Here is a 26,778-nt window from a genome sequence, read left to right as displayed (position 1 = left end):
TTTGTAGTTTCCTGCGGTCTTGGGTAGAGCAGGCTCCATACCAAGCTGTGATACAACCAGAAAGAATGCTTTCTGTGGTGCATCTGTAGAAGTTGGTGAGAGTCGTAGCTGACATGCCAAATTTCCTCAGTCTTCTGGGAAAGTAGTCGTTGGTGGGCTCTTAACTATAGTTTCGGCATGGTGGGGGGAACCAGGACAGGTTGGTGATGATCTGTACACCTAAAAACTTGAAGCTCTCGACCCTTTCTACTTTGTTCCCATTGATGTAGACAGGGGCATGTTCTCCACTACGCTTCCTGAAGTCGATGACAATCTCCTTCGTTTTGTTGACATTGAGGGAGAGATTATTGTCGTAGCACCAGTTCACCAGATTCTCTATCTCATTCCTGTACTCTGTCTCATCATTGTTTGAAATCCGACCCACTACAGTGGTGTCATCAGCAAATTTGAAAATCGAGTTGGAGGGGAATTTGGCCACACAGTCATAGGTGTATAAGGAGTATAGTAGGGGGCTGAGGACACAGCATTGTGGGGCATCGGTGTTGAGGATGATCATGGAGGAAATGTTGTTGCATATCTTTACTGATTGTGGTCTGTGGGTTAGAAAGTTCAGGATCCAATCACAGAGGGAGGAGCCGAGGCCAAGGCCACGAAGTTTGGAGATGAGTTTCATAGGAATGACGGAGGCTGAGCTGTAGTCGATAAATAGGAGTCTGACATAGGTGTCTTTGTTATCTAGGTGTTTCAGGGTAGAGTGCAGGATCATGGAGATGGCATCTGCTGTGGTCCTTTTGAAGCGGTAGGCAAACTGTAGTGGATCAAGGCAATCCAGGAGGCTGGAGTTGATTGATCGATCAGAGATGATTGCTTTCTCACCAGACGTTTCAAGTCAATCCTGAACTCAATTTGTCAGAGTTCCAAAAACCATACAAGATTAGGTAGAATTCAAACAGAGGTCAATGTCCAGTTGGTTCCATATACAATATTGTGGCATTTGTAGGGAAAACACGGTAGCACTGTGGTTAGCTCTGTTGCTTCACAGCACCAGGGACCCGAGTTCGATTCTCAGCTTGGGTCACTGTCCATGCGGAGTCTGCACGTTCGCCTTGTGTCCCCGTGGGTTTCCTCCGGGTGCTCCGGTTTCGTCCCACAAGTCCCGAAAGGTGGGCTGTTAGGTAATTTGGACATTCTGAATTCTCCCTCTGTATACCCGAACGGGTGCCGGAATGTGGAGATTAGGGGCTTTGCAGTGTTAATGTAAGTCTACTTCTGACACTAATAAAGATTGCTATATTACCATGCAACAACATTCAATGAGTGAATTTGTCACAATTCAAGTGCTTCCCTGTCCTTGTCTGATCAAATACAAATGGACCATTAGAATTCTATCTTACAGATAGTCACAGACACTAATCTGAGCTTTTGTTAGAAGTGGCAGCAGGCTGAAGAAACAGTTCATAGAAAATGTTTTATTTGTCTTTGATAGTGAGGCAGGCTTACCTGGGAAGGTAACCCAGTCCCATGGGATCTCTTTATATCTTTTGGCCATTTATTAGCATATTCAGGTCTGCTCCCATTGGATAAAAGCAGGACTACAAGACCAGACTCGTTTGAGGTTCCTAAAGCATCCTGGAAGCTGCTGGGTTAGATTGGGAAAATAATGCACCTGGCTCTTCTCCGATTTGTTGGAATTCCAAAGCTAAGCTAGTTGAGGGAGAACGTCCCAAAGAAAGCCCCATGATTCAGCGACCGCGTTGCACCTTTCGCGGATCTGGGCACAGCGGTGAATCCTGCGAGAGCCCCAAACTGGGCTCAGCACCGGGCATCAGGCCAACCAAAAGCCACCCAACTCACTCCGCTTGGCGCAATCTGTATCTTGCCCTCGCTGGGCGAGATCCAGACCCACCTATTTAAATGACGCGTTCTCCCAGAGTGCGGGAGTCAACGGTAGTGCCCGCAAGATGGGCGCTGTTTAGCACTGGTTTTCACAAACTTTTCCAGGCATGACAGCACCTTGGGGGGGGGGGTGTGGAGGGGGGTCTTGCAGCCCTGGGTGGTTGGGGATAGGCCAGGGTCACACCTTGGCACCCCCTTTGCCACCCAGGCGCCCTGGCAGTGCCAGCCTAATCCGAGTTTCTTGAAGTATCCAGGAAGCTGCAGGGTTAGTTTGGAAAAATAATGCACCTGGTTCTTCTCCCATTGATTGGAATTCCAAAGCAGAAAGCTCCAAAACTAGGGTGCCAGGGGCACTGCCATGGTACCAGGCTGGCAGTGCTTAGGTGCCAGATTGGCAGTGCCAGGGGCCGGGGCCTGCAGGACGTGCCCATAAGTGCGGGATGACGGGGTGCTCGAGGGCCCCAGAAAAGGTTGGGGGAGGGGGTTCCTGAAAGCCGGTGGGGGGGGGGGGGGGGGGGGGGGGGGCTGGGTGCTGCTGAAAGTGGGGCGTCTAGTATTCGGAGCAGTGTTCCAAAATAATGCCCCTGTCTGCGAGGAGCCGGCCCTGCTGGTGAAATCAGCTCGCCAGTGCAGGACGCCTGCCTCGATGTGGCCTCGATGGGGAGAAACACACCGAGGCCCAAAAAAAATGCAACGTCCCGTTGACTAGTGGGGTGATTCTCGGAATCAGCCCAGAAACACCCTGCTAAATGTGTCCGAAAGCAGACCTTAACTTGTTTCCGCTGAATTGCGCCCTTGGTCCCTATACCGGCACAACTGGCATAATTATTTGCCGCCCTGGCAAACAGAGTTTTGACTTCTTGCTACATTTGATGCAACCTTGTGATTGGATGGTGAATGCATCACCATCTTTTGTAGCACAGGTGATTGTTACACACTGAAGGTTGAGAGTATAAATACCTTAAATCCATGCTTTTCCCATCGCTACATGCACACGGAGTGGTATTTTGCTGTCCCTCACAGGCAGCACTGTAGCACAGTGGTTAGCACAGTTGCTTCACAGCTCCAGGGTCCCAGGTTCGATTCCCATCTTGGGTCACTGTCTGTGCGGAGTCTGCACGTTCTCCCCTTATCTGCGTGGGTTTCCCCCGGGTGTTCCGGTTTCATCCCACAGTCCAAAGACGTGCAGGTTAGGGGGATTGGCCGTGATAAATTACAGCTAGCTAAGGTGAGGTTATGGGGATAGGGTGGAGGTGTGGGCTTAGGTACGGTGCTCTTTCCAAGGGCCGGTCCAGACGCGATGGGCTGAATGGCCTCCTTCTGCACTGTAAATTCTATGATTCTCATGGCGCTGGGATTTTCCCGTCTCACTGAAGTCAGTGGGCTTTTGAATGAATTGCCACTTTTTACAGCGTTGAACAATGTGCTTCATAAGGTCATCCCAAGTCAGTTTAAAAAAAAGCAGTAATCTGGGGGGCGATTTTCCAATATGGAGCCCAAGTGTTCGCGCCGTTGTGAACGCCATCGCGCTTCACAACGGCGCGCACCGGGCCCGGGTACGGCCGATTCTGGACCCCACAGGGCCAAACTGTGCATGCGCGGGGTCTTCTTTAATGTGCCGGCCCCGACTCAACATGGAGTCGGTGTTCAGGGCCGGCCACACCAGAAAGTAGGCCCGAGGGGGAGAGGCCCCAATCGTGGGCCAGACCCCATCGGAGGCCCCCCGGTGAAGGAGCTCCCCTCCCACCCCCACAGTCCACCCCCCGACCGTTCCCACAGAGTTCCCGCCGGCAGCGACCAGGGGTGAACGGCGCCGGCGGGACTCTGTTGTATCGGCGCGGCCGCTCGGCCCATCCGGGCCAGAGAATCGGCAGCCCCACCGATTCCAGCGGCCCGCGGCCGGCGCAGCGCCAAACGCACCGGCGCAAATAATGCCGATTTCCCGCACCTTGGAGAATCGTGTGCCGGTGTCGGGGCGCGTGGTGCGGTTGCGGCGATTCTCCGGCCCGGCGCGGGCTCTGAGAATCGCTCCGCTGGTCTACCTCAGATTTGACTGAGACTCGAGGCAGGATTCGCCGCTCCCCAGCCACGTGTTTCTCAATGCTGCACCGTTCGTTTGCGGCGGGATCTGTCCTCCTGCTGCCTGTCAGTGGGATTTCCCATTGAAGCCACCCCAAGCCGCTGATAAAACCACAGGCGGGGGTGCGCTGCCAGCGGGAAAAGAGAATCCCAACGGCTGGAGAATTCCGGCCCTGCTGAATTCAATTAATGCAAAAAATTGCTTCTTGAGGATGCCAAGTGTCCTGTTGGGTTTTGTCGTTGAGTTGATCCAAGTGATCTTGGAAGTATGGAATTGTGATCCATGTTACAGATGTGGGTACAGCTTTAAAAAGTACAGGCTTTCAAGATAGCGTTGCTGTTCACTGCAGTACAAAGGGTTTCTCACTCTTGCCGATTTTGGTGAGCTCTGCAAATTGGCGACATCGTGCTTCAGGGAGTTTTAAACAATGGCTGCGTGGGTCATCTGTCTGCCCACTTATTTTGTTCAGCAATTTACTGTTATGAGTAGTATGGCATTCATATTCAACATGGGCTTTCTTTTTAGGAGCCAAGTGGCTGTGATGTTCCCGAGAGGCTGAGTAATTTAGTTAATTATTTAAAAAAAACATTTTTTTTTGAACTCGGAAGCCATGATTTTGATGTTCAAAGTTGGATTTATCAATGGGGTTCATTCAAACATTGCTTCTGACTCTGGATTAGCAGAAGGGGTTTTCAGGACCAGCTGAAGCCTGTAACTTTAAAAGGTTTAGCTCACCCTTGCAGGCTCGGGCCTCTGCGTGTTGAAACTGGACTTCCAAGGGAGATTCTATGGTACCATCCACTACAGTAAAATCACTGCCTTCAACTTCCAAGCTCTTTGTTCTGGAGTTTTCTCTGGTGAATTTTCTCAGCATCTTTCAGCATTTATGGGAGGTTGAGGGTTTTATCCCAAGTTGCTATCATGTTGGGATTGTGTTGGTTACATAATATGTTTGTTAAAGAAGTCCTCACAATCTTGTAGAACATAGAACATACAGTGCAAAAGGAGGCCCATCGAGTCTGCACCGACCCACTTAAGCCCTCACTTCCATCCTTTCCCCGTAACCCAATAACCCCTCCTAACCTTTTTGGACACTAAGGGCAATTTAGCATGGCCAATCTACCCAACCTGCACGTCTTTGGACTGTGAGAAGAAACCGGAGCACCCGGAGAAAACCCACGCAGACACGGGGGGAACGTGCAGACTCTGCACAGACAGTGACCCAATGAGGAATCGAACCTGGGGCCTTGGCGCTGTGAAGTCACAGTGCTAGACACTTGTGCTACCGTGCTGCCAGTCATGTATGTTACAGCAAGTCTTTATTAACTACTAGTAATTATATCCAGTGGAAGGTACAGGCAAGGAGCTATCTCCATGGCCAAGTCTTAACATGCCTCTGCTCAACACCACACTGACCCTAGGTCTGGTTCATATTTCTTATTGCATTACCTGTGGGCAGTACGCAGTCCCACATTAACCTGTGCTTGACCTTCACATTAGACCAACCAGCTTGGTGGACTGTGGGGCAGTGTGGAAGGAGCGGAGGGTAGGGAGACGGCAAGAGTTTGACCTACAGCATTGCTGACAGACAACCACAAGTGATCATTGCAACGATAAGGCAATAAAAGCCGTTGTGAAGATAAGAAGAGATATTGCACAAGCAAGGATGATAAAAAAAGATACTGTGTAAAATGGAATCATAAAATAATGCATCATAGAAACAGATAAGTTGGTCATGAATCTACTCTGGTGTTATTCTCAATACAAGACATCTGGTCCAAACACACTCATCTGCTCACTCTCTTTATCCTCTAGTATTCAGCTTTTTTGAAATATTAAGTCCATTATCAGATCAGCCATGATCTTATAGAATGGTGGAGCAGGCCCGAGGGGCCGAATGGCCTACTCCTGCTCCTATTTATTTTAACTTTATCATCTTACACCTCAGCTCTACTCCACCATCACCACTCTCGACACAGCCACTGTCTCGACATCGTCAGGCTGATTGTCCAATATCCAGTACTGAATGAGCATAAATTTCCTTCAATTAAATACTGATAAGATTTAATCCGTTGCCTTTGGATCCTGTGACAAATTTCATTCTCTAGTCACTGACGTCATTCCTCGCCTTGGCAGTTGTTAGAGGCTGAAGCAGACTGTTTATTACCTCGGAGTCCTATCTGATTCTGAGATAAGCTTTTAACTACCTATCTGTACCATCTTCAAGACTGCTTATTTCCATCTTGGTAACATTGTCTGACTCTGTCCTTACCTCAGCTCATCTATTGCTGTGAACCTGTCCCATGTCTGTGTTGCTTCCCCCCGTGTCTGTGTGGGTTTCCTCCAGGTGCTCCGGTTTCCTCCCACAGGCCTAAGATGTGCAGGTTAGGTAGATTGGCCATGATCAATTACGTTGCTTCTGGACCTGACAGCTGACTGTTTCAATCTCCACTCCTCAATCTCCCACGTCTTCCTTCTGTAAACCCAAGGTCATACAATATTCTGCATCCCGTTTACCAACTCCGCTGCTTAAGCGGCACCTTGGTTTTAAAATTCTCACTGTTGTTTTCAAATCCCTCCGTAGCCTCATCCCTTCACGGCCGGAATTCTCCTGTCGTCAGGATTCAGTTTTCCCGCTGGCAGCGCAACAGGTTTTGCGGCAGCGTGGACTAGTTTCAACGGTAAATCCGATTGACAAGCGGCGGGAGGATAGACTCCCTGCCGTCAGCTAATGGGGCCTGGCCGAGAAATATGCGGTTGGGGGATCTGGAGAATCCTGCCCCGGGCCGGGATTCTCCAAATTCCCGGCTAAGGATTGACGGCGGCGTAAAAACCGGAGTGTTTCATGCCAGTGTCAACGGGCCTTTTGGCCCAGCGATTCAGTGGCCAAGGGGGCCGGCACGGTGCCAGAGTGCTGCACCCTGCGCACATGCGTGTGGTGGCTGTTTCCGCGCTGGCGCCGAGAACCATGGCAGAGTCACGGTTGCCGGAGAATCGCGTCCCCGGTGTCGGAGCAGCGTGGCGGGAATTTCAGGTGTGACCGCCGATTCTCTGACTCCAATAATGGGGCTATGTCCCCACACCCCCGAGAAAAGGGGCACGAACCACTCCGGCGTCAACAGTCCCTGATAATGAGGAATGCTTCCCTTCCTAGGGGGCTAGGTAGGCGCCGGAGTGGTCCCCGCAGCTCCAGCCGGCGTGGAATGGCCGGCGTGATTCCGCGCATGCGCAGGGGTTCCCTTTCCCTGGCCCCCCGGGCAATATGGTGGAGCCCTACAGGGGCCTGGCGCGGTGGAATATAGGTCCGATCCCCCCCCCCCGCACCCCTCCAGGACGGCCCCCGCAGACACACCTTGCAGGTCCCGCCGTGTGGGGCCTGTGTAACCCATGCCGGCGAGACTAGGCCGAACTCGGCGGCTACTCAGCCCGTTGGGACCCGGGGGGGGGGCGCTTTCAATGGCCCCAACCGGCGCGACGGGAATCCTGTGGACGGCCGATAATTGGCGGGGGGAGAATCGGTAGGCCGGCGTCGGGGTGGCCTGGGGATTCTCCAACCCGGTGCGGGGTCGGAGAATCCCGGCCCCTATTTCTGTAATCTTGCCTCACCTCAAAACCCTCCCAAGATATCGGTGTTCCTCTAATTCTGGCTCTTTTGAGTAGGCCCTATTTTAATTGTTTCTCTCTTGGTGGCTGTACCTTCAGCTGCCAAGTGCCTCGGCACAGGAATTTCCTCCCTGAATCTCTATATCTCCACCATTCTTTCCTCATTTTAAGATACTCCTTACAACTTACACTCCTGAGGCTTGGTGTAAAATTTTGCTCCATTGAGCTCCACTGATGCACCTTGCGATGTTTTTAAAAAATAAATTTAGAGTACCCAATTATTTTTTTTTCCAATTAAGGGGCAATTTAGCATGGCCAATCCACCTAACCTGCACATCTTTGGGTTGTGGGGATGAAACCCATGCAGACATGGGGAGAATGTGCAAACTCCACGTGGACAGTGACCCAGGGCCGGGATTTGAACCCGGATCCTCAGCGCCGCAGTCCCAGTGCTATCCACTGCGCCACATGCCGCACCCCCCCTTGTGATGTTTTGCTGCATTAAAGACACTGGGCGGAATTTTATAATTTTTTGGGGGGTGGGGACAATGGGAATGGGAAATCCCGTCGATGTAAAAGCCATTTGAGGGCTCCCATTGGATTCTCTGCCACCACCTGCTTTCCTGCCCAAAGTGGGATTGGAACATCCCGGTCAAGCTGTTGTTATTTAATCTCTGTTGATAGATTTCTTTTTTCTTTTGATTCTTGCAATGATCTGAAATTTTCCTTGGCTTCTTTCTGTATCACCAGCCCATGGAAACAATCTTGTCACTATTTGTCTAACTGTAACCCTTCATAATCTAGAATATCTCCACCTGGTCATGAAGGAAACCCTAACTGCAAATACGCAAGTATCTCTTCATTACTGTAATCCTTCACCTCTGGTAACCTCTTGTGGTGGATCTTTTTCCATTCCTTTCATACCCTTGGCTGTCCAGAACTCTTCACAACACTCCAAGTACACTTTGTATATGTTCAGAATTACCTACGAGCATTTATATTTCTTGCCGCCAGATGCAAACCAAGGATTCTATTCATCTTTTTCATGGCCTCACCATCTTTAGTAACCTATATTTCCTGGATTTAATTTTAAATCTTGCCATTTTAAGCTGCCTTTGCTTTCCCTGAAACTTTGAAAATGCAGAATGAAAGCGCGATCGGGAGAAAAGAACCATGATGTTAATGATCGTGGAATGAGAAATCAGGGCGGATGAGAATGTGTTGAATTATAGCTTCAACATTGATTTAGTAATAATTAGGCAATTAGTGTCACTGAGAGGAGCAAAGCCAAAAGCAGGAGTAATCATTTTAGTGACTGGCATTGTGAAGAATGAATGAATGAATGAAAATGTCCTCTGAATATATTCTTGTCAGTGAAAGCGTATTGCACTAATAGTACCATTTGGAGGTGTTCCGAGCAGTACCTCAAGCTACCTTCTAGAGCCTGGAACAATGCAATTTTGTGATTAGCTGGTGGAAGCACTTTCTCTTCCCTGACATGCTGGCAGTAAAAACGCAAGCAATCCTAAATGCTGCCTGATTAGGATCACCTAGATTCTTCTACCAGGAGATAATAAAACTTTGCTCCACAAAACAAGACACTGCACTTTAAACACATGCAAACATTCTCCACTCTGAACAGTGACTATTTAGTATCCATCAGGGGTTTAATTTGGGAACTTCTGGGCATTGGGTCACTTGGAGCCAACTCTCTGCCTGCAGAACATAAGCAGAATTTCCCTGTACATCGCACATGAGCCCCCAAATTAACCCTTCCCCAACCGTAGCTCACACATGGCAAAATGGGAAGTGGAGGGTCTTAATGACCAGATGCATGCTGCAGATTAGAGACTACAAATGAGGGAAGTTTGTTAAACCTCTATAAAACACTGGTTCAGCCTCAACTGGGGTATTGGGCGCGATCCCACAGCCACACTGCGCCTGAAAAGCAGCTCGGGGAATCTCCTCTTAATGCGTTGGGGCTGGCGGGGGTCGGGGATTGCTTCGGGGGCCTCGCTACACTGGGGAGTTCCGGTGAGCGGAGCTCCCAAGTGTACACAACGAGGCTACGTGCGGCCTCGGCGACCCACTTCTTGGATTATTTTTCCAGGTTTCATTCCTGTAGGTCTACAACTGCATTTTCCGGTGAAACAATTGGCCTTTCTGATGAGTCTTGGTTTGAGAAAATTTTCAACTTGCATTTTGACTTAGATGTTTATCAATTGTTGCTTTGTTGATATTGTCTGCATTGTACCTGCCTCTCACCCACGATTTTCATGTTTCAGGGTCAGATCGACTACACCGGTCCCTGTGGCGGAAGGGATTGTTCGGTTTGCCAGTGTTTTCCAGCTAAAGGCGCCCAGGTATGTGGACAGCTCCACAAATCTAAAGGCAATGTTTTCTCTATCTTGCTTTGATGTATGGCTAGTTGGCACACGCTATGCCACCTCATACCCATTCATCACTCGCATCTCAGAAGCTGTGATTTTTTTTTCTCCTACCCACAATTTTGCAATTTTGTTGCAAATGAAGTGTGGGATTTTTCCGGCCCTTCCTGCTGGTGGGATCTCCCGGTCCCGTAGATGGTGACTTCCTGCGGCGGGCGAGCCACGCAAGACGCAGTAGACTTCGACAGGACTGGAGGATTCTGCTGCCGGCCACTGGCAAACCGCCGGAATATATGCCATGTGTGGGCTGGAAAATCCCTCCCAAAGGATTTGGTAATCTTGGTAATATATGACCATTGTTTTTGATTTGTTTCACCTTTTTCTTTCAACCTTGGTGGTGTCATTTGTTATTCTCCTTCACTTCGATCCCTCAAAACAAATATATAATTTGTTTCTATTTTAAGGGAGTTGTGTGGGATTTTATTTCCTGGGTCACTGGCTGTTTGGGGTTGTAGAAAGAGGAGAATGTGCTTTTCCCTTTGTGGCAACCACCCCAATCTAGCTGCTAAAAAGTCTGGACCTGCATCCTCCTCCCAGTCCTTTTTTTTAATACCCATCCGTAGTGTTTGTTAGCCCAAGTAAATCTCGCTATTGGTGCATGGCCAGTCCCTTTTTTCTCTATGTATTGGAATACTGGATATATCTGAGGTGAGTTACTGAGTGCACTTAATGAAGAAGGATAGATCACCTTGTAAAAAGCAAGGAAAAATGCTATGTGGTTTATAACCATCAGATTTGATTGCAGCTTCAAAATTACTCCGTGGATTTATTGCTATACATTTTTAATATGAAGTGGGCGTTCTCAGTACGCATGGCAACTCTTCGTGCATTCATTTCAGTGATGTGTGGTAGTGTTCATCGAAGGGGGTAAATTATTGTGATCACATCTCGGCAACTTTACCGGGAACCAGTCTGTAAGTGACTTGTGGGAATTATTTTTGCCTGTTGTCTTGCAAAGGAATGAGATGGCTGATGGAGCAAGTCCTGACATGCTGCGGGACTCCATGAGTGAGCTAAAATCTCAAGTCAGAGGATTATCTAACCACTGCTTCTTGATTTGCTTCGCCTTTTCCTTCCACGCTTTTCATACTAGGTGGTGTCCTGCATTACGGTTGTCAGCCTCCTTCACTCCGATCTCACAATGCCAGCACATAAAATGCTTTGATTTTAAAGGAGTTATGCGGGAGGGATTTTTTTCCTGTGACTTACTGACTATTTGGGGTGGTAGAAAGAGAAGATTGTGGTTTTTATTGTGACTGCCACCTCAAATCTAGCTGCAAAAAAATCTTGTCCAGCCCCTCACCCTAAAATCCTCCCCCCACCCCATTTAAAAAAAAAATACCCATCAATAGTAGTTTCCACCCCATGTATACCTTCCACTGAATTAGGCTTACACAGATAGGTTCAGGGTCAGACTGGAGGGAGAGGGACCTGTTACAAGGCTCTGCCACTTCATCTGGGGAACCTAGGATCATTATCCCCGTTCCCAAGGGGCCTTCTGCCCACCAGCAGTAATAAGTAGGGAAGGTGGGAGTAAAAGCCTCCAGGCACGCGGGCCCCACTATTTCCTTGAAATGTGCGAAGATGGATGGACTAGCCCAGGCCAGGCAGCAGAATGGTAAGGGGCACAGGAGGAAAATCACATTTTTTGGTGCTATCCCCGCCAATTTCCAGCTGGGGTCATGACCAAAGTGTTTAACGATGCCGTGAAAATATCAGACCAAATGCAATTCCATGTGAGGGCAATTAAAATTCATGCATTGGTATTCAAAACATCTAACGACGAAACACTGGTGTTGTATTTCAGCATTGTAACCCCAGGGTGGGAGATTAGTGTGCATGAGGGACAGTGATTGGAAACAGTGGAAGGATACAAACCATTTGGATGACTTTAGGAAGTTGTTCCAGAAAATCTTGGTAATATTCAGCATTCTTCAGTATTCTCCATTGTCTCTGCTGTCTCCTAGTGGCTATTTGGAACCATTTCCAGTAACTTACTGGTTCCGATTCTTTTTGCCAGTTCTTTGAAAATAAATGCCAAAATGTAAATTATTTTCTTATTCTTTCTTCAGATTATTTTCTGTTCTTTCTCCCTTGCTTTCCATTGAGCCTACTTTCTGTTCCTCCAAATGGAATCCAGACAGCCTGACTTATTCTGTTGTGGGGTAAAATGGACAACTGAGGGATTATGTTGGTTCTCATGTATTTTCTCTTTCCCCATGGGAAGGGATGACATTACCAGGACATTTCTCCCATTGGCATTGATGAAAATGGAAAACTCAATTCTGATCGCCCAATACCGGTGTACTGATATCTCCAATTTTCCTTTCCTTTCCAAAGTCCTTGAACTTTGATGTAATGACTCAAATCTAGGTCTATATTTTCAGAAATTCTATGTTTTAATAATTCCAATTCAGTTCCTGTCCCCCAATGGAACTGAAGCAAATATTTATCGGCGCATGATAGTACAACACTTAAATACTACTGAAATTGATAGTACAACACTTCAATACTACTGAAAAAAGAAACATGCTGTCAAAGGTTTTTATCTTGTACTCATCAGAACAGATGCAAGAATGCCAAATTTCAAAGGGAACAATTTATACTGCAGTATAAATATAACATTACAGGATAAATTGTTGCACATTTTGAAATTTGGTTTGTATGTGTCCTGATGAGTGGAAGATAAAAAGCTTCAACAACATGTCTCTTTTTACTTCAATGCTTCATATATATTTGTCCTTTTGAAGTTGTCTGTAACCTTTGACATCTTCCTGCAACTCCAAAGTCCAATTAGGTGGGACTGCAATGGCTTAACTTCCAGCTCCAGCACTATTACCTCTGGTGTCCCCCAAGGACTATCCCTATATCCCTTTTTTTCTCGTACACATTCTCCCCCTTGGTGGCATCATCTGAAAACACAGCATCATTTTTCACTTGCAGACTGATAACTTACAGCTATCCCTCTCACCCCTCTCTGTCTTTCTGTTGTCAGACTGCTTGTCCAATATCCGGAGTATTGGGTTACCAGAAATTTCCTCAAATTAAATATTGGAAAGATTGTCTTCAGTGCACGTACTAAGCTCCATTCCCTAGACACTATTGCTGCCTTCCCTCTGACAATTTTATGAGGCTAAATAGGACTGTTTGCAACCTTAATGTCGTATTTGGCCACATAAAGAGCTTCCAACCACATATCTGCGACACCACTAAAATTGTATTTTTCTACGTCCATAATATTACCTGACTCCTCAGCTCGTATGCATCTGAAACCCTCATTGATAGGGTTACACAGGATATACAGGCCATACGGCCCAACCAATCTATACTGAAGTTTATAGTCCACTCGGGCCTCCATTATCCGAAATGCTTGGGACTGAGTGTGTATCGGATTTGGAATTTTTCTGATTTTGGAATATACTGCACAGATGCGGCGCACATTGGGAACCGTGCATATGCAGAATGGTAGGAACTGCGCAAGTGCGATGCTCTAAAAAAAAATTGCGGATTTCATAATTTTTTTGGTTTTCGGAATTCCGGATAAGGGATGCTCATATAATCCTCTATTTCCTTCTTCCTCGTATGTTTATTGAACCTTCCCTTAAAAGCGTCAATACTATTTACTTCAAGCACTCCCTACAATAGCAGGTTCCACATTCTTACCACTCTCTGGGTAAAGAAGTTGCTCAAGCAGGACTTGTCCTTTTGAAATCCATGTTGGCTATATGTTATCGGTGGAATTTCCTCACCTTTCGGCAGAGTTGCGCAGCGAACGGGAAAAGGGGTGGGGGGGGGGGGAGTGATGAGCCTCAAGGACGGGCAGCAATGTGATTTTTTTAAGATCGTTGATACAAAGGGCGGGACTTTACGATCCAAGTTCTCCCCGCCACTGCTGCCAGCGAGAATGGAGAATACAGCTTTCAGCCAAAACTGTATTCCCGCTGGTGTGAACAGACGGAAAATGTTGGCCAAAGAGTTAAAAATAGAACCACCACCATGGGATTTCCCGCTCCCCATACACAAACGGAATCCCCCCCCGATGAAACTCCCCTCCCAGTGGACCCACCCATGGGGGATCTGTTGTGAATCACCCTTGTCATACCCTCATGCCGACTTCATTGGGCAATTTAACAGGGGTGAACGATGATGCGTAGAGGCCTGATAATGACATTTAGATTTATCCAAACAGAGATCCTGACGTTTAATGTCGGGATACCCGCTATGTCATTGGCCGGGGGTCGGGGACAATCGGAATGGGAAATCCTGCCGGACTTTCCGCCCCACCACTGATCCCACTCCCGGAAAATTGGAATGGAAAATTCCCCTTTAAATTTTTGTTTTCTAGATGTTTCTCTATTCTCTTCTTTAATAGGGATTCCATTATCTTTCCTGCCACTGAGTGGTCTCATAACATGTCTAGTTCCCTTCATAAATATAGGTATGTGTTAGCCATATGTCGATGTCTCCCCCAGGCCTGTGCTACGCGGCCGCCCAGCCACCATGCTGCCCCAGCCAGCCGCTATGCTGCTCCAGCCTGCCATTTCTGCGGCCAGAATCAGCACCCGCAGCAGCACTGCCCGGCCCGCAATGCGACCTGCAGCAGCTGCGGGTGGAAAGGCCATTCGCAAGAGTGTGCCTCGCAAAAAGGGCCCCAGCTTCCAACTCCCCAGCGGCACGAAGTAATCGCTCCTCACACCCGCAGGCCCGCGGGGCCCGAAACGCTGCGGCCTATGCCCCGACTCTGCCCCCTCCCACCACGTGCGATCCATGGGGGCCGCCATCTTGGCAAACCTCCACCACGCGGCCGGCCAAGTGCGACTCATGGGGGCCGCCACTTTGGACGCCATCTTCCTCGCCGCCCGCCACATGCGATCCACGGGCCCGACCTGCATCTCCACGCTCGGACAACTCATTGGAAGCATACGACTATGAACTCAGAGGGAAGTCATCACGGGGCCACTCCAGCACAGCTGATTGAGCTGCCGGCTACCCGCAACTCAGCGCAGTCACTCTGGACCAATCACGCCCGAAGCATCTGCGAAATTCGATGGCAGAGGTCCAAATCAACGGGTACAAAACGCCATGCCTCTTCGACTCCGGGACCACTGAGAACTTCATACATCCAGACCTGGTAAGATGCTGTTCGCTCCCTGTTTTCCCCGTGCAGCAAACTATCTCGCTCGCTTCAGGCTCCCATTCGGTCCAGATCCAGGGGCGCACCGCCACGACACTCACAATCCGAGGCGCTAGCTACTCAAAATTCAAACTCTACGTTTTGCCCGACCTCTGCGCGCCACTCTTATTAGGCCTAGACTTTCAATGTAACCTCAAGAGCCTCACTCTCAGCTTTGACGGGCCCCTGCTCCCACTCACTATCTGCAGCCTCGCTACGCTGCGAATCCCCCCCTCCTCTCTTTGCCAATCTCACAAAGGACTGTAAACCCGTAGCCACTCGTAGCAGGTGGTATAGCCTGCAGGGTAGGGTATTTATCAGAGCAGAGGTCCGAAGGCTTCTCAGTGAGGGGATTATAGAGGCCAGCAATAGTCCTTGGAGAGCTCAGGTGGTGGTCGTTAAGACCGGGGGAAAATTCCGCATGGTTGTCGACTATAGTCAGACCATAAATAGATTTACGCTCCTCGACGCGTATCCCCTCCCCAGGATTGCAGACATGGTAAACCAGATTGCCCAGTACCGGCTCTTTTCCACGGTGGATCTGAAGTCTGCATACCACCAGCTCCCAATCCGCCCGGAGGACCGCCACTACACGGCATTTGAGGCCGATGGCCGCCTCTTCCATTTCCTCCGGGTCCCTTTCGGTGTCACTAATGGGGTCTCGGTGTTCCAACGAGCAATGGACCGAATGGTGGACCAGTACGGGCTGCGGGCCACGTTTCCGTACTTGGACAATGTCACCATCTGCGGCTGTGACCAGCAGGACCATGACGCCAACCTCCACCGTTTTCTCCAAACGGCACAGAAACTGAATCTCACGTACAACAAGGAGAAATGCGTTTTCCGCACAACCAGACTAACCAGACTATGTCGTGGAAAATGGAGTCCTGGGCCCAGACCCGGACCGTATGCACCCCCTCTTAGAACTTCCCCTCCCCCATTGCCCCAAGGCCCTCAAACGGTACTTGGGTTTCTTTTCCTACTGCGCCCAGTGGGTCCCTCAATATGCGGACAAAGCCCGCCCACTCTTTAGGGCCACACGATTTCCCCTGTCAGCTGAGGCATGCCAGGCCTTCGACTGCATCAAGGAGGACATTGCCAAAGCGGTCATGCGGGCGGTGGATGAATCCACTCCATTTCAGGTAGAGAGCGACGCCTCAGAGGTAGCTCTTGCAGCCACTTTAAATCAGGCAGGGAGACCAGTCGCATTTTTTTCCCGTACCCTCTCCGCTTCAGAACTCCGACACTCCTCAGTCGAGAAAGAAGCACAAGCCATTGTGGAGGCTATCCGTTACTGGAGGCACTACCTCGCAGGTAGGAGGTTTACCCTCATCACCGACCAAAGATCAGTTGCCTTCATGTTTGACAACTCGCAAAGGGGCAAAATTAAAAATGACAAAATTCTGAGGTGGAGGATCGAACTCTCCACCTACAATTACGACATTAAGTATCGACCCGGGAAGCACAACGAGCCTCCTGATGCCCTATCCCGCGGGACATGCGCCAGCGTGCAGATTGACCGATTGAAAGTCATCCACAATGACCTCTGCCACCCGGGGGTCACCCGGCTCGCCCACTACATCAGGGCCCGAAACCTGCTTTTCTCTAACGAGGAGGTAAAAGCGGTCACCAAGGACTGCCCGATCTGTGCGGAGTGCAAACCGCACTTCTATAGACCAGACAGGGCCCACCTGGTCAAGGCTTCTAGGCCCTTTGAACGCCTCGCGATTGATTTGAAAGGGCCACTCCCCTCAACTAACAAGAATGTTTACTTTTTAAACGTCGTAGATGGGTTCTCCCGTTTCCCATTCGCTATCCCGTGCCCCGACATGACCTCCCACACAGTCATTAGGGCCCTGCATAGCATCTTAACTCTGTTTGGTTTCCCCAGCTACGTACACAGCGACCGGGGTTCATCCGTCATGAGCGACGAGCTGCGTCAGTACCTGCTCGACAAGGGCGTTGCCTCGAGCAGGACTACCAGCTACAACTTCAGGGGGAACGGGCAGGTGGAGAGGGAGAACGCGACGGTCTGGAAGACCATCCTACTGAGCCTCCGGTCTAGAATTCTCCAAGTCTCCCAGTGGCAGGAAGTCCTCCCAGACGCGCTCCACGCTATTAGGTCCCTTTTGTGCACAGCGACCAATCAGACCCCTCACGAGAGGCTCTTCATTTTTTCCAGGGGCACTACCACGGGGGTCTCACTTCCGGCATGGCTGAGGACACCGGGCCCCGTACTTCTGAGGAAACACGTCAGGGCACACAAAACCGACCCCCTTGTTGAAATGGTGCGCCTGCTCCACTCCAACCCCCAGTACGCATTCGTCGAGTTCCCTGACGGCTGCCATCTGGCACCCGCCAGATCCAGCGCCCCCTCTACCCGCACAGAAGAACCTCTCACCTACACGCCATGCTGCCGCCCCCTCGCACTCCCGTGCCCGCGGGCTTGCTCCACCAGTTCCGCGCACCCTCGCCGGCCAGCCTCCAGCGCCCCCAGTCCTCGGTCGAACCAGGAGAGTATGAAGCTCGGATACAGCCCTCCCTGGAGTACGCCATCGTACCCCAGCACACAACACCCATCCAGCCACCGCAAGAGGCTGCAACCTCGGTGCTCCGCAGATCACAGTGGACAATTCGACCACTGGACAGACTGACTTTGTAGACCACCACCGCCGCCGGACTTTATTTTTTGCAGGGGGTGAATGTGGTGAATGTAACATGATAATTCACACTATATCTTTGTAAGCGCAGTAGCGTTATCCGACCACTAGGGGCAGTAGCTCTGGGAATGCTCAGGAGCTTGTACAGGGCTCCACCCTTGGCTCCGCCCATGACTCCTCTCCCTAGTGCTGCTGTATAAATACCCTTGTCCAGAGTCAGCCTGCAGTTCACTGAGAGTTCATCAACGGGTAACAGGCTGGCTCTGTAGTAAGTAGATTAAAGCCTATATTCATATCGGAAACATGTGTCTGCTGAATTGATGGTTCCATCACCACTATTGGTAGCGATGCCGTCAACTGCCAAGGTCCTAAGATCTGGGATCGATCCCTAAACCCCTTGGCTCACCACCTCATTTCAATCTTTTAAATCCACCTCTAGGGCCAAATTGTTTGTTGGCTATTCTAATATCCCATTATGTGGCCAGGCATCAAATTTTATTTATTTCTGGGATAGTTTACTACATTAAATGTACTTCATAAATGCAAATTGTGGTTGTAGTACCATCAGATTTCGCTGTTTTAGTGACTTTACTCCCAAGATTTGTAGAGGGTGGGTCATGGCTGATGAACCTCATTGAATTTGTTGAGGTGAGTAAAGTAGTAGCCAAGAGAATATATATGGATCTCCAAAACACATTTTGAGAAACATTCCTCATGAGAGATTGTTTTCTAAAGCTGAAACTCATGATTGGTGATTGGAAGTTAGCGGAGTGGCAGTAGGTGTAGATTAGGGCCAATGGGCTCATATTCTAATTGACTGGATGTGACAGTCCCGCAAAGGTCTATGTTGAGGCTTCAACTATTGGCTGTAGCTTTCATGATGGCATAGAAAATCACATATTCAAATTTCCCCATGACACAAAGATGAGGGGCATTGTGAACAGTGTAGACAGAAGCATGATGTTACAAAGAGCTGTTGATTGATTAAGATTGATGGGCAAAACTGTGCCAAATGGATTTCAGTGCAGGCAAATACGAGGCCACACACTTTGTTCTGTTGTTATTCTTAGGTCATGGGTAATTTTAAATGGTGCAAACTAGAAACAGTAGTGGTCAAAACAGAGTTGGACGTCTAGAGATCACTAAAATACCATGAAGAGGATATAGAAAATGATCAAAAATTCTCGCCTTTATGTCTAGAGGACTAGAATAGAAAGGAGTTGAAGTTATGATTTGCTATACAAAGCCCTGGTTAAACCACACCTAGGAATAAGAATTCTGGATGCCACACTTTAGGAAGGATATATTGATCTTAAAAGGAGCGCAGCATATGTTGACCAGAATGATACCTGCAATCCAAGGGTTAAATTACGAGGAGAGATTACTCAAACTAGGATTGAATTCCCTGGAATTAAGACGATTAAGGGTGATTTTACCAAAGCTTTCAAGATACTAAGGGGGCAAACTAACTCGAGTTAGAAGGTCTGGCACTGGAGGCTATAGCCAAAAGAAAAAGGACCAGAACCTTTAGGAGTGAAATTAGGAACATACAAAGGGTAGATGTTTAGAACACCCTTCCTATTATGGTAATTAATGTTGGACTAGTTGTAAATTTTAGACCTGAGATTGATATATTTTTGCTATCCAAAGCAATCACCTGCTCACGGACGCCCAGTTTGGGTTCCAGCAGGAGCCATTCAGCTTCTGACCTCATTACAGCCTTGATCCACACATGGACAAAAGAGCTGGATTCCAGAGGTGAGGCGAGAGTGACTGCCCTTGACATCAAAGCAGCATTTGACCAAGAGTGGCATCAAGGAGCTCGAGCAAAACCTAAGCCAATGTGAATCTAGAGAGAATCTAATGATCTCCCTTTGACATTCAAAGGCATTACAAATTATCATTGCTGAATCCCCCCACGATCAACATCTAGGTGGTTACTATTGACCAGAAACTGAACTGGACTAGCCATGTGTAATACTTTAGCTACAAGAGCCATTCAGAGGCTCAGGTTTCTGCTCGATCCATCCAGGACAAAGCAGTCTGCTTGTTAGCAACTACTCACCATCTTAAATATTTATTCCCTCCACCACCGATGAACAATGGCAGCATTGTGTACCATTTACAAGATGCACTGAGGGAAGTCTTCTGGGTTCCTTCGATGGCATCTTACAAACCCATGGCCTCTACCACCTACAAGGACAAGGGCAGCAGATGCATGGAAGTTCCCCTTCAAGCCACACATCATCCTGATTTGGAACTGTATCGGCCGTGCTTTGACTGCCACTGAGTCAAAATCCTGAAACTCCCTCCCTGACAGTGTATGTACATCACGGGGACTGCAGCGATTCAAAGAAGATGGCTCATCACCACTTTCTCGAGGGCAATTAGGAACGGGCAATAAACGCTGGCCTAGCCAGTGAAGCCCACATCACATGAACAGACAAATAAAAATAAATCCAAAGATATTAAGGGATATGTAGCCAACACATGGAGCGAGGTTGCAGATCAAGCCATGACCAGAGTCAAGAGGCAAGAGCTAAATGGTCTCCTCCTAGTCCTATGCTCTTGAAGTGACACTTGAGTAGTTGGTTTTCACTGCACGATTCCCACATTTCTTACAGTGTTTACTTGCAGTTCAGTTACCTTGTAGAAGGTTTGCAGACGGTGATCTAAAGTACTCGAGCAGTTACAGTGCCAATATAGGGGGTGATATTCAGCTTCAGTTTGAGTGAAAAATGGGTGGTCGTGAATTGGCAGCCATTATTCATCTTTCTTTGACATCAATGAACTTGTTGTCTATAATGGATACGATTTGCTACCAGCCTGTTTTGCAGACCAGTGAAGTGAGTTAAATTTCACCCCGATAATGTGTAATAAATATAGAAATATATGTAGTATGTACAGTACATGTGTATAAATGTAAAGAAGATAGCCTGGATGTATTACTGTCATGGGTATCCTAGATAAGATTTACAGCATCTGAAACAGAGGAAACTGCGGATAATGGTTGACTGAGTAGTGTATGGCTAAGGAATGCTGTACTCAATCTTGATGCAGGAGTTCTAACTGTTTCTGATTGACGGAAATAATCAGACTCAGAAAATGACTGTAAATGATTTGAATGCAAGGGTGGTGAAGGCAATGGACTCTAACAAGCTGCTGAGACACTTGCAACTTGATTTCAGCATGATGACCAACTTACTCCTTTTCAAAGCATCTAGACTGGACAGTAAAAGCACAGGTTTTGTTCAATGACAGTCTGGTTTTCAAACTAGCACAAACTTTTCAGTGTAATCACTGCCACCTTAGCAGCATAAATCCAATCGGTAGAGTTTGATTAAACAAGGACATATGATAGAAGAGAGCTTCAAAAGGGCACATGCAGATTTTGGTGTGTGAGGGCAGCAAATATGTAAATCTTTTAAAGTGACTATGAGTGTAATTGTAGGATCTACATGGTATACAAAGATACGTGTAGGATTTATCTTCCAGAGGTGCAAAGTGCCTCTGACAGGAAAGGATTACCATTCCAATGCTCATGTCCATTCACTGCACCAACTGCACTCTTATTTGGCCAGAGCCTTCAATTCGGATGAGTGACACCTCTACATTTATTGGGTCACCTGTTGGAGACCGAGTGTACGACCTGAGATGTGCGTCAGGATCCTGTGGAAGACCTGACGCATGGACCAACATGAGAATTACCTGACAAGTGTCAGTTTCTGATGGACAATTCCTCTGCTCCCTGGGACCCTCCATGAATGCCTCTGACTCTGAGTTAGCGTCGGAGACTTTAAACAGTTCTGATATACTTTCCTGAATATTTAACCAGGAAATGTTAGACAGATTAAAACCTGGACTGATTCCTAGGTGACTACAGAACTAGCCCTCCCTGACCCGCCAACTCTGCACTAAACCACCCACTCCCCCAAGTACACACATGACTAACCTAAGCATCCAATTTGTTCCCTCAACCTGACTACCCAAACCTAACTACCCGCTGACGTGACCTGACCACCCCCCCCAGCCCTATCTACCTCTCCGATTGCCTCCTCACCCACCCTATCTGCCTATGCACGTACCCACTTACCTCACCCGCCAAGAATGATGCATGTGTAGAACTGTCTCCCATAAAAAAATCATAAATGCCAGCTCGATTAATAATTCAAAATATGGGATTGACATTTTTTTCTTCTAGCCAGGAGTATGAAAGTTATGGAACTAAGGTGGGTGGATGGAGTCAGGATACAGATCAGTTATGAGTTCATTGACTGGAAGAACAAGCCTGAGGGACTAAATTGCTTACCTGTTCCGATGTTCCTCCTGACTGAAAATATGACTTTTGATGGAAACTTTTCTCTTCATGTGCAGTGTAGCTCCTCTCCCAGATCACGCATTTCAAAACTGCTTTGGTGGGCTCCGACAGAATATTTACCACTGCATGCCATAATGTTACAAACACATACCTGTAATCACGCAAGGGTGTAAAACATGAGCTCATTTCACTTTAGCAGTTCTAACATTTTTAAAACAGCTGCGCAGGTGTGGTACTTTCTTACGGAACAGATCACGATTATTTATGATCAACATTTTACCTATCTCCCGAGTTAGATCGTGCTATTTAGTGTACTTCTGGTTAGACATGTTGACCTGAAATTTGCAGTCTACGACAAAGGGATGAAGCTACCTACTAACCCCAAAGGCAGCTGCTCAGAAAAGGTCTAGCAGGCTCTTTAACAGGTTGATTTTCTCTATTCTGACATGATTTTGAAACTGACGCCATCAATAGGGGAACTGTGGTGTCCTGCAAGGTGAAGCCATCGGGAATGCTGATCTGCTAATGACCAGACTAATACCTGGAATCGGTGGATTGTTTCATGAGGAAAGGTTGAACAGATTAGGCTTGTATTCACTGGGATTTAGAAGAGTAAGAGGGGACCTGATCAATAAAGTCCTGCGGGGTCTTGATGGGGAGAATGTATGGGAGGAGCTAGAACTAGGAGGTCACTATTATAAATAAGAATTTGCCCTTTTATAATGGAGCTGAGGCAAAATGTTTTCCCTCAGAAAGTCGTGAGTCTGTGGATCTCTTTTCCTGAAAAGGTTACGAAAGCAGGGTCTTTGAATATTTTTAAGGCAGAAGTGGATATATTCTTGGTGAGCAAGGCGGTGATAGGTTGTCGGGGTAGGTGGGATGGAGATTTGAGATTACTATCAGATCAGCAATGATTTTGGGCGGGACTTTCCAGTTCCCCCAATCGCTTTGCTGGATTATATACTCCCACCACTTGTCAATGGGATTTTCCATTGAAGCCACCCCACGCAGTTGGGAAACCCGCAGGCAGGGTGCGCAGGCAGTGGGAAAAGTGAACTGGAGAATTCTGGCCCTTATTAAATAGTGGAGCAGGCTCATGGGGCTGAAGGTCCTACCCTTACTCCTTGATTGTGTGTTCGTATGAAGCATTCCTGCAGACAGCAAATCAGGATATACAAAGTTTGGATTATGATTCATTTTTCAATTATTTTTCAATAAGAAAATCAAGAAATAGAAAATACACATGGGGATAAACTAGAATCTGCAAATTGTAAAGAAATGTAAAAAAAATTGAAATTAACTTTTATTATTTTAAAAATCATCATTTAAAGATTTTTATGAAGGGATAACACCGCACACTTGTAAAGTTATTTTTGTCGGACCAGAGATGCCGTTGATTAGCAATTAGAGCTCAGTAGTTAGGGCTTTGCGCACGAGCAGTGGGAGGGAGCACATCCTGAGTGAGACACAACCAGAGTGAGTGTGAGTAGCGGGAATTTGGAGCACAGTGGGAATTCTGTGCAGAAGGGACAGTGATGCTTTTTGCTTTGCCTTCTAACTTTTTAAATCTTTAGAGAGTGGTCTTGTCTAGGAAATAGATCCACTTGTTTAACAAAAATGTGAAGACCTTTCCCAAGAAAATGCAATTTGTCAACTTTCACATTACATGCCAATGCCTGCAGGACTGATATTCCCATATTATTGAAATTCGCCCAGCATTAGATTGTACAAGAAGCCTTTAAATGAAGCATTTTCATAGTTGTTTAAGGGAATTAAGGATTTTGTTTTTTCAGATCACTTTGACCAACCAAGTCTTGAACCGTAGCCTGAATAATAGCCTTTTTAACTTAACCCAGCTGCTGTTCGCAAAAGCGAAAGATTACATCTGCAGCTACACATTATAGAAAAAAAACAACTGCTCGATGAGTAAGAGGAATGTGAATATGTAAGAAGCAAGTTACCCTGTCCTCCAACTACAAAGCTTTGACTGCAAATTGCATTCTTTTTGACGGTATAATATAGTCAGTAGAAATGCATATTTATCAAAACTGACATCTTTTTGCACTAACCTTAAAACATAGTCGGTTTTGCAAGCTGATGCAAATCCACAATTTGGTTGTCAAGGTGAAATGAGAATGGGTGTGCTGTCAAATTATCTTTCATCATGTTACTCTCTTCAGTTTCTTTGGGTATGGCTCAAGTTTTCTGTCACACACAATTTCCTGTAAACAAATGCAAATATTTTGACTTTGCCTTGAGACCAGAAATAAATATGAAAAAGGAGTCTGCAGACTATAAAGAAACAGAAATTTTGCCAGTTTGCACATATCTTTCTTTGGATTCAGATAAAACAGAAAACGCTCAATGGAATGAAAAGTAGCAAAAAGAAAACATGCCCCCATTGTCTGTGAATTCCTTTGGGCATTTTTTTGAGAGATGTGATAAAATTCTATACAAGTGCCAAGCTTTTTGCCGTTCCATTATAGCACATTTAAAGAATATTTGAATGAATATTTGATTGAAAATGCAATTGAGAGTTTTAAGGAAAGGTCCAAATACAGGCGATCAAATACATTGTAGAATATCCTGGTTTCCGTATTGATAAACCATGAAAATGTGTACTTACGAAAGTAACTGGTCAAGAATGAACAATGCAGGGTACAAGGTAAGTTTTAAGGAATGTGACCCGGAGTTTTGCTCGATGTCCTTTAGTGGAAGGCAGGTAGATTTTCTCATCAGGAGATTGTGTGGGTTAGTTAGAGTTGTCCTAAAGTAAATTATATAAAACTTGGGGAAGAATTAAACTTGATTACCTTCAGTTTTACCCATGGAGAAGCATAGGCACTCTTCTCTGTACCTGTTCTAGGTGATGCAAGCGAGATAAGTGAACTGAACTGCGGAGAAAGTTTGTTGTTGAGCTTTGTATTGTTGCAAAATTGCTTTCTTGAAGGAGAATGCAAACATTTTATTTATTAACTTCAGGGCCAGCCAGGCTCATTGGGAAGACATGGCCCACAAGGTTCCTCCGGCCTTCAAGGACCACGAGGCCCACCAGGATTAAAAGGACAGAACGGAGATCGTGGATCACCTGGATTTGCTGGAATAAAAGGGGATAGAGTAAGATGAAACAAAACATAGCTGCATGCAATATGTATTACCACCATCTGATATGATGCTAGTAACCCAGTTATTGCCAACTTGCAACAACATACAAATACATCAGATTGAACTGGCACTTTCGAACTAGTCAAGTGAACAGCAAACTGGGTTTTATCTTTAGAGGTATTATTGTTGGATCATTGGTACTGTGCTGCCTAATAGGAGGGTACCTACACCCACTGCAGCGGCTCAAGAAGGCAGCTCATCTCCACCTTCTGCAGGGCAATCAGGGATGGGCAACAAAAGCTGGCCGAGCCAGCAGGGCCCACATCCTATAAAAGGATTTTTAAAAATCTTGTTTGCATTTGAAGACAGGGTCAATGATATTTCAAGGATCTGCAAATTTAGGTAGGGGGGGGAAAAAACATTCAATTGTATTTAATTACCATTTGATAACAGCAACAAGAACTATACTCTGAATGTCTGATAATCTCCAGAATTGCCCTGGGCTGCTCCGGTGCTGTGCTAGAGCAGCTTTGGTGGAAGAGCGGGAGTGGATCAGCAGTTTTTCCTGTTAATTGTGCTAAAGAGAAAGGAGAGAAAATACTTTGCACAATCCTATAACGTTTTTCATTTTCCAGGGTCCGACTGGTGTTCCTGGCTTTCTAGGATTGGATGGCATTCCAGTGAGTACTTATTTAAACATTTTCTACTTGTTAACCATAATGTATTTTTTAGCTGTACATTTATAACTGATAGACTGACCTGATCTGCCGATGGTCTAGTCAGAAACTAAGGGCTGACTGTTACGGCCTGGTCACGGAGCGGCTTGGGCTGTAAACTGTGGCGAGCCATTCAAAAGTCCATTGGTTTTGGGAGCAGAAAATCCCGCAGCAGAAAATTCCACCCAAGTTCCTGAAGCTCAGCACCATACAATAATACTTGCAAATGGTTTCATAACAACTTATTAAATTGTTGATTATTTCAGGGTTTTCCAGGACTGCAAGGTGCACGGGGACCTCCTGGGCTGGATGGCTGCAATGGATCTCGAGGAGACCCTGGCCTCCCTGGAAGTGAAGGGTTTCCAGGAAGACCTGGTTTACCGGTAGGGAAATCTTTATGGAATCTAATCATAAGGAGTCATATCTTCAGGCGGAAAAGTTGTTAAGATATGGAAAACGTATCACCAACTCCAGAATTAAATACTGATTGAATGAAGTCAATGCAAAGGGGAATGAATACACTTTTCAATCAGGAGAATAAAGTGATGGGGCGCTAGAGAGAAAGGTGATGAAATTTAATGAGATCCTGGCAAAGAACCTGATGATAGGATGATAGAATGAGCCATTGGGTTGATTGGCTTTTTTGCATTGTTAATTTTTAAAATTTTCTTGTACATGTCAGACTTTTCCACCCCAATCTCATTTTGAACATCCACATTCATAGGAACATAAGGGCAGCACGGTAGCACAAGTGGATAGCACTGTGGCTTCACAGCGCCA

At 47.0% G+C, this 26,778-nt stretch overlaps 1 protein-coding gene across 2 annotated transcripts in view; it reads left to right on the top strand.

Moving 5' to 3' along the window:
- LOC119975939 (collagen alpha-4(IV) chain-like) overlaps window positions 1-26,778 on the top strand; it is a 244,340-nt gene that overhangs the window by 57,108 nt on the left and 160,454 nt on the right. For both annotated transcript variants that reach the window (XR_005462836.1, XM_038815903.1), the window contains exons 4-7: window positions 9,865-9,942; window positions 25,160-25,294; window positions 25,918-25,962; window positions 26,265-26,381. Coding sequence is in view for 1 of the 2 variants with exons in the window: in XM_038815903.1 (XP_038671831.1) it covers window positions 9,865-9,942; window positions 25,160-25,294; window positions 25,918-25,962; window positions 26,265-26,381 (375 nt within the window). In the remaining variant the exon portion in view is untranslated. The remainder of the gene's footprint in view (window positions 1-9,864; window positions 9,943-25,159; window positions 25,295-25,917; window positions 25,963-26,264; window positions 26,382-26,778) is intronic.

This window comes from Scyliorhinus canicula, chromosome 13, assembly GCF_902713615.1.
Source record: "Scyliorhinus canicula chromosome 13, sScyCan1.1, whole genome shotgun sequence".
NCBI lineage: Eukaryota > Metazoa > Chordata > Chondrichthyes > Carcharhiniformes > Scyliorhinidae > Scyliorhinus > Scyliorhinus canicula.
Note: the sequence above shows the minus strand (reverse complement) of the source record. Positions and strands in the feature narration are given on the sequence as shown.